Source organism: Agelaius phoeniceus, chromosome 1 (assembly GCF_051311805.1).
Source record: "Agelaius phoeniceus isolate bAgePho1 chromosome 1, bAgePho1.hap1, whole genome shotgun sequence".
NCBI classification, from domain to species: domain Eukaryota; kingdom Metazoa; phylum Chordata; class Aves; order Passeriformes; family Icteridae; genus Agelaius; species Agelaius phoeniceus.
This window is the reverse complement of record NC_135265.1, coordinates 53,012,355-53,021,014: the sequence shown is the minus strand read 5'-3', so window position 1 is coordinate 53,021,014 and position 8,660 is coordinate 53,012,355. Positions and strand designations below refer to the sequence as shown.

At 40.7% G+C, this 8,660-nt stretch overlaps 1 protein-coding gene across 2 annotated transcripts in view; it reads right to left on the bottom strand.

Moving 5' to 3' along the window:
* Positions 1-292: 292 nt before the first annotated feature.
* Positions 293-8,660, bottom strand: part of EGFR (epidermal growth factor receptor) — a 157,855-nt gene continuing 149,487 nt past the window's right edge. For both annotated transcript variants that reach the window (XM_054629073.2, XM_077178891.1), the window contains exon 28: positions 293-7,707. In XM_054629073.2, the coding sequence (XP_054485048.2) occupies positions 7,331-7,707 (377 nt within the window). In that variant the 3' untranslated portion in view covers positions 293-7,330. The remainder of the gene's footprint in view (positions 7,708-8,660) is intronic.

Genomic DNA, 8,660 nt, shown 5'->3' with positions numbered 1-8,660 from the left:
GAAAGTGGGATTTAGCAAGTCAGGGTCCTAACCCCTCTGGGGTAAATGCAGAGGCATTGCTCTGCCTCTGTCAGATAGAGACAACAGCAGTTTCCTGTCTGATAAGGACTTTTAAATCTACAAGTTGCTTTCTGATCTTCAGAGGAGGTGCATAGATGTACAATGTATATTTCAATTTCCTTCTTGATACTAATTATTCTTCGTCAGAGCAATACTAACTTATCTAGAATCTTATCAAGCCAGCTGATTTCAAAGCAGGGGGGAAGGAAATAATGTGCCAAGAGAGCAAATATTTATTTAATTACTTTTATTAAAATAAAAATATCATGCATTAATACGCATTAGACATTTCTGAGAACCAGTAATATGAAGATTAAGACTACATAATTTCTGCATAAAATAGGTTGAGCTGGTAAAACATGCAGCCTATGTACTGGAAGGGTCTGGACGGAAAGATGAAAATGAGAAAGGTGCTATTGTGGCTTTTTTTTTTTTCTGTGTACAAAATTAATCTATAAAGACAAAAATTATTTCATTTACTAATTGTGATACCAGGGACCTATCCAGGCTGAGTGCATACTGAGAGTTCCAGCTCCTCTCTTCTTTACTGTCTTGCAGTGTATTTTGCTCTGTTATGTTGAAGACCCTGCAATTCCTTTAATCTTTGTCAGCCACGTGTTCCACCAGTTGGATATTGCACACCCATACTCAGGGTACACTGGGGCTTCATTTGGCTCAGCCTTTGCTAAGAGAATTTCTCTTCCTGCCTAGTATAGTACAACAATGTAAGTCATCAGTGTGACTCTGGTTGAGACTTTATTTTGCCTTAGCTATGCACTTTGGAAATGGCCAAGACTATTGCTTCATATGACACATGGATCAGCCTTTAAGGGATTGCTTTCACTCTGCTTCTGCTCTTGTCATGGAAGTGAAGTGGGAACCTGACACATAAAAGAGCAGCTTTTTTTAGGCCCTGATAAGCAGCACCTGGGCTTTCATATTGCACTTCCACTAGTCACAAGGGTTGCCTGTATTATTGGTCACATTATGAAACTCCAGCACTGTGCATGCAGAGAGCCAAAGAGTCTTGAAGAGAGGAAAGAGGGCTGTTACTAGCTTCACTAAGCTCTGGATAAATCCCCAAGGTGATAAATTTAACCAGAAAAAAAATCCAAGTCCATCAATAAAGAACCCTTACTGTGAGTTCTCCTCTGGCTACAAGCTACAAGCTAGCCCCTGCTTTTTGTTCCCCCCAAATACAACAGTATATTACAATAAAAGTCCTCCAAAAATTAAAAACAATTAAAAAGAATAATATACACCTCATTTTTTCATCGCTCATATACAAACAATCTTTGATCAACAGTATAAACCATTAAACCATATAAAAGTCAAGAGTTTCTTATTTTACAAATAGTGCTTTCATAGTTGAGTAACTTTACAATGTTCTGAGGATCTGTATCTGTGGATATATTGCTTGACAGTTTATTAAATCCAAGTCATCATACCTTATATTCAGTTGATTGCATCAGTACAAAGCAGCCTAAAATGGGCAATGGATCCATAGGATCTCAGATTATTGTGAGGGATTTTCAAAAATCACTCAACATTAGCCTTGTTTTATACTCTCAGTGTAATCAATTTCAACATCCCATTAATTTCAAGGAGAACTCTATTAGGAATGTAGGATTAAAAAGGGAATGTAGGTATGTGAGCCAAGCCTCCTACCATTGTAGACAACTACTTTGATTATTCCCTTTAATAAAATATGAGGATAACATTGATGGTGGTTGCAAATGCACACTCTCCAGCTAGCTTATGGGAGGTAAGGAGAAGAGTCTGGATAAATTCCAGCCTGACTGGAAATTATGTACTCTATTGGCTGCATAGGAACAACACCTTCTACCACTACAGTTGTTAGAAGCATTTTTGATTTCTGTTTTTTTTTTTTTCTTTTGATTTCTGGTTTACACCTTATTAATCAGAAAAATCCATTACTTCAAGGTGAGAGATAGAAAGAGACCATAGGACCTCTGTTGCCCCATCTGCACCATGTTAGAAGATGACAGCAAAGTTGATGAAGCCCCAGGCCCAAATCTTGGCTGAAGGTGTTCAGCATTCTGACTGCTGACTTCATCAGTGCAACAAGTGCTGTGTCTTTTGCCAGGTAGGTCTTCAGCTGCCAATTTTTCGCCTTGGGAAACCCATTTTTGGATGCTGTTGAGGGCTTAGCTTGACCACTAACTGTGGGACAGCCAACTAGGGCTGCACTTTTCTCTCCCTGCAAAAAAAGAAGGGCTTGCACCAACTCACAATTCTTAGTCCACAGAGCCATGGTGATAGAGGTGGTGATCTGCCTACAACAGACATCAAACGTAGGCAGGAGACATGGCAGAAAGCAAAGCATATCATGGAAGCTCTGTAATTTCAACTCCCCTGCATAATTAAAGTAATACATAACCAAAAGTGTTACTGTTTTAAAGTCTCACTGCCTGCCTACACACTTCCTCACACAAAGAAGTTATTTTATCATGCCTCATCTTCACATCGTATTTTTTCCTGATACTGAGCCAAAATATCATTTATTTGCTTCTTTTTTCTTGGCTGTGTCTCTGTTTAGATAATGCATTAAGTGCAATACAAAGTAGAGGTTGTAGGTTTGGCCCTGAAGTGATACACGGTCCTGATATTCAGTTTGGTTTTCTATGGACAGGCCTCACCCTCCTGCTAAGCTCTCTTTGCTCAGTGGAAGTCTGATCCTGCCCCAATGAAGGGTGCAGCTCTGTAGCTCTTCTCTATAAAAAGAGGCTGTGGAAGTGATGATCAATACCTTATTCCTTTAAAGCAAGAAAACAAGACGTTACATCTTTGGTCCTAATGCAGCCCATTTGACAAGCTACTTAAAGGTGTCAAGTTCTTCTTTTGTATAAACTTTTTTTTTCTTTTTTTTTTTATTTAAAAAGGTTTTTCTTGAAAGTTGTATGTCAGAACAAAGAGGGAACACTTATAAGAAGAAAGCTCGAAAATGGGATCCCAATATAAAAATTTGAACTAGTGGTGATAAAACATTACAAAGCAGTCTTGCTAAGTGTTATACACAGAGTCTGACATTTCATGAGTATACAGTTTCCACCAAGAAGGACACAGGTATATTTTCATACTTTGTCCTGATTCAAGTGTTTTCTCATAGAGAAACTTTGGGGGAAACAATGGCTGCTCATTTGACAGGCAGTGGTCATACTAACAGAAAATGTGGAACCCTGAATGTGAAAAATGAGCGCTGGTCTGGAAATGCAAAGTTTCTTCTTGACACCCTGGAGCACCCGCAGACAGACCAGGAACACCCCAGGCACTTTTTGATGGGATTTCATCAAGCTGTTTGGGGTCCTGTGACATTGTTGTAACCCTAACTATGTCCCCCAGGGAAGAGAAGAGATACCCCCCATAATACAAATGCCATGTACATTGGTTTTGGCACAAGCAATCTCTGCAACCCCCTTCACATCAAGCTGGGTTCAGGGACAGCAGCACCTGTACCTGCAGGAACAGCCAGTGGCCACAATGATGTCCCTGTGCAAACTCAGCAGCTCTCTCAGGTATAGACTGGTCAGCTGCAGCCCTTCCCTGGCATCACTCTCCCTATACAAGTCCCTTCCTTTCAAACAAACCACAGGACCACATTTCCTAATGCTAGGGCAGGCTTCAAGTCGTGGTGAGGTGGGTGGGATGGGGCATCACCCTGAGGCATTCCAGAAACCAACATCTCGTTCCAATTGCTCTCTCTAAAAGAGCTTACTTCAGTGGTGACTGTCAGCTGGGAACAGTAGCAAGCCCCTGGCCTCTGGATGAATTTACTCGACAAAATCTATTGTAACATGAATAAAATTTCCCAGATCAACTCCCTTTGCAGCAGAAGAAAAAAGATCCCAAGGACCACAATGAAATCAAGTGTGCTGACACTGCACACAGTCACTGGAAAACATCAAAGTAAGATGAAGACTCTTAACTTACATTTTCATACACTCAGAAGTTATTAAAAGTCCTAAATTATTATTGCAAAAGGAGTTCTGTAATAACTACAGCTTTAGCATAGATGCTAAGGAATAATTTGTGAGTGTTTTATTTGGTCTTCCATGAGAAATACAGTAAAGAGGGAAATTTTATCTTTCTCTAGTGGTAAGACTGTCAGCTTTCAGAAGAGGCTTTGGAATGCTACATTTCCCTATTTAGCTGTGTCTTTAAAATCAGCCTTTTCTACCCACACCTCCAGCTGACCTTTCAAGTTATTTCTGGATGTTGATTTATGCTGCTTAACCATGGTCTCCTGTATGAGCACACACAATCTGCTGGGGTCTCCTTGCTGTTTGATGTTCAGTGAGCTGCAATGGGCTGTAAACCAGGGCATTTCTGCTGCTTACTTGTGTTTTGTTGTTTGGTTTTTTTTCCTAATCCTGGTGGAAATTATTTGGTATATTGCTATTATCTGTTACCTGTGAGCATCAGCCTGCACAGCACCTGTGCTTCCAGCCACAATCATCGCTGCACAGTCCCATCTGCTCTCAGTGCCACTGTATCTGCCCCTGCAGGCACTACCTAGTTTTTATTTTTTGCTGGCTTTTGAATCATTACTGAGCTGCCAACTTACAAATCATGGCTTACAAGATGCCATTTACCAGAAATACTTCACAATAGAGTTGATCCCACCAGTCTGGAATCTACATTTGTATCAAGAGTTTGTGGTCCTACATCCTCTTTCCTACTTTTTTCATCAAAAACATCACATTCAAAGAGAGATTCTTTCAAACTTAGATTGCTTAATTTTTAGATGAATCTCCTTGTTTCTAGCACTGAGCTGCTACTGAATCCCTCCTGAATTGTTTTAAAAGGGCAGGCATTAATCTCTATTCATGCTACATAATGCTGGTGATACATAATGCTATTTCTCAGTGGTTTTCTTGTTTTAGCTAACAGATTAAACAGATTAAAATCAGTAAATTCCTTTGTGCAGTAGTGTTTGAAAGATTCTGTGGGAGAATATGCACTATGTGATTTTTCTAGTGTTCTGCTTTGAGACATAACATCTTCAGCAAATTGAAAAATTATCTGTGAATTCTGTTAAGAACTTTTTTTGGTTTTATGTACATTTCTGCCAGGGCAGTGGGTGGGGAAAAGCAGCACTGCCTGTGTGCACATGTTACACACTTGTGAGAGCAACACAACAAATCTGCTCCCAGGAATGCAAGGAGAAATCTGCTGCTAATTGGACGTGGGAACTGAATTTTGGTTACTGTTTTAAATAAAAGCCACTGATAATCCAAGTCAAACATCGCATCTTCCACACTGCTGTGTCTGGGACTTGGTCATGGTGAGACACATCTACCAAACAGAACAATCTCTGGATTCTGACCCAACATGCCACTTCACCCTGTACTGTAGTGGGACCCATGAGCTGTACACATACAAACTGCTAATGCATGTTACTTTAAAAAGGGCTCATTTCACATGACTGAAGGTCTCCTTTCCTCAGTAATTCTGTAAAAATAGTGCTCTAAGGATTTGCTACTTGATCCTGGACTTCAGATGGAATACCTGAACTGAAACACATAATGATGTATTCTAAACACAGCAGCAGCATAAATATGAGTATTTCTTGCTACTTAATATAGACTACAGATCCTCTCCAAGTCAGCTGCTTATGCTATCCTCAAGCAAGTTGCCAACATTCAACTAGTTAAGAGCCTTTGTCCCCAAATGAGAATTTGCTTTCAGATCTAGTGGTTTGATTAAAATAGCACTGCCAAGCTGCTGGTGGGATGCATCTAAAGGACTGACTAAATTCACACTTTAGGCACTTTATTCCTCCTACATTCATAAGAAATGTTAGTGATGGAATAATTTTATGGGTCACTGGAAAAAGTAGCTGCTTTTGCTGCTGTGACTGATTTATACTGTCAAGCCAAGATCTTAGCCTTGCCTTGCCTGCCTGTATCACACTAATAACCAGAAGATGATGCTGCATATTTCAAAAGAAGCAGTAGGTAACCCTGTGCTTCAGAAGAGGGAGATAATATTTTCCATCACTCTAGATTATTCTTTCTTTCCTTAATTCATTCTCACTGTTCCTCCTGCATTGCCAGAATAGTAACCCCAAAGGGACATTTAACTAGCCCCAGCCTACTACCAACAATTGGTAGTATTTTGCCTTGAAGTGAGTGAAATGTACTACTTAGATAGTACCCCTTTTCTTTGCCAAATGTATAAGGGAAAATTATTTCTGCTTTGAGTCCCTTTAAAATGGGAAATAAAGCTGCTTGGCCAGAACTACCTGTATTTCTTGCCTTAGTCAAGTTTAATTTAGTATAGTTCTTCCAGTCTGTCTCGTGAGTGCTCCAATTTGCCACTATTTGCATTTCCTTGACATTTAATTGAAATCTGTTAAACATTATCTGACACTTCATTTTTCAGTTACGGCAACATCTTTAACAGTTTTGTTGAAGAAGAAAGGCATTTTGACAACTTGACAGCTGCATAAAGGATCAGAACAGAAAAAAGTCTTGGGTTTGACCATCAGAAAACAGACTAGTGAGCACTTTATAATCATGTATAGGTGACTTGGAGGCATGTTCCTCTTGTCAGTTTGTAGCAGTAGTGGTCAGCAGGTGATGCATTGTGCCATTTTGCTCCTTGTGCTAGTTTTCCCCAGACCAATCCACTCCATACTGCCCTGGGCAGAATCGCCCATACGTCCCTCAGATGCACTTCTCACCTTTGGGTCAAAAGGCAGTATATGGAGCCAATTTGTAAAAATCTGGTGGTTTGGAATAACAGTTTCAGTTCCAGGAGATTTGGAACATAATTCTTTTCCCTGCTGGTGATCTGAGCAACACTTAGCAGACGAGCAGTACAAGCATCTGATCTTGTAAAAGATCCAAAACTTCTGTTAGAAACATTTATAAAAATAGAGAATGTAGAAAGGAATTTGACTGTACAATGTGTACAGTTCTCGAGTTCATCCCAGAGTGGCTTTTTACCATGCTACCATTTGAAAATGAAAGGAATGCATCCATATTTCTTCAGTCCAGGAAGATCCTGCTCCATCCCAACATGCGTCTGAGCGCAGGCTATGGGCCTCAGTTATTACATGGAAATGGGCAAGGAAAGACCCAAACTACCATCAGACAGGCTTTGCAGTTTCAAGCCCCATGCTGAAAAGCAGAGGTGCTTTTTGATGCATTGTGGTTGCCATTTGCTCTGAGGCAGAGTCCACTCTTGCAGCAGTCAACAGTTCACTTATCCAGCTTGCCTTGCTGCAAGAAGAAATTCTCTATGGTCATGCTGAGGCTTCAATGTATTCACTTTTTGGTGCTGCTACCCTCAAGTACTCTGGGTTTTCTGCTGCAGGAACTTTCAAGAGACCATTAGATTTGGTTTCCTTCGGTAAGAAGTCCTGCTGGTAGTCAGGATTGTCCAGGTTTATTTGGTGGTTGCCTGCCTGGATCCAGTAGGGAGAGCTCTCAAAGACTGTCTTGGTCAGGGGAGACTGGTTGGTGTTGAGATACTCAGGGTTGTCCACAGCTGTGCTGTGTGAATTCTGGTAGCTGGAGTCTGTGGGAACCTTTGAGTTTGCTGTGAGAGAGAAGTTGTTGTAGATTGGATTCTGGACTGCTGAGGCAGATGCTTTCTTGGGCACCAATTGGTTTACATACTCTAGAATAAAAAGGAAATTAAAATGAGAAGGAATGAAAAGGAAGATATAAAATTAATGCAGACATTTGTGTCACTTGACATTTAGTTTCAACCCAGCTGCCACTTGGTCTTTGCACATGGCACATCTCTGAATTTCCCAGAGTGGAAAAGAGCCAAAGGCAGGGACTGCCACTCTGGGGCACCAAACATGCTGCCCTGAGGTTCACCTTCAAGAATTTTGTTTGCCAACCAGCAGAAAGATGGCTTGGACCATGAGACAGTGAGATAGCTACTGCTGATTTTAGTGGCGCGTGGGTGGCTGTGTCCCAGATAGTGTTCTGAAATGGCAGTTTAGGAGGTTAGCTGCCAGAAGCTGTTTCCCTGGAAAAAATGTTTAGAGATGAGGAAAATGCCTAGAAAATACAGGACTGGCAGTAACACTGACTCCACATTTCACGTCAGTGCTATTCCTCGCAGGGCCTTTCACCCTTTTTAGCTATGGCATATTCTTGGTTGGGATTTTTTAAGGACACAAAGCCTCATCACTGCATTATCCAGCCCCATCTCCCTCAGTGCTCACTGGCTCTCTCTCTGGCCGCCTACACTGTAAGTCCACGTGAAACCATGAACTGCCTTCTGTGAATTAAGTTCTGAAAGCAATGAAACAGCCATAAAGCTCTTTATATTGTTGAAATGGTAAAAAAATGAAACCAAAATTTTTAGAGGCTATTTTCTCAAGTAGACAGCTTTAAACATATAACCACACATGCAAACTCCCTGCCTAGATGGCACACATGGCTAACATAAGGAATCTGGCTCATGAGGGAACTGAAATGAGAAATGGTTAGAAGCAGACAGCTAAAGGCTAGGAAAATGGATGTGAACACGCTTCCACTCCCATTTACTGAGCCAAAGGGTAGAAAGCATTTGAATTGCTTCATTTCTACAGAAAAGGAAGGAAAATGATTATATTT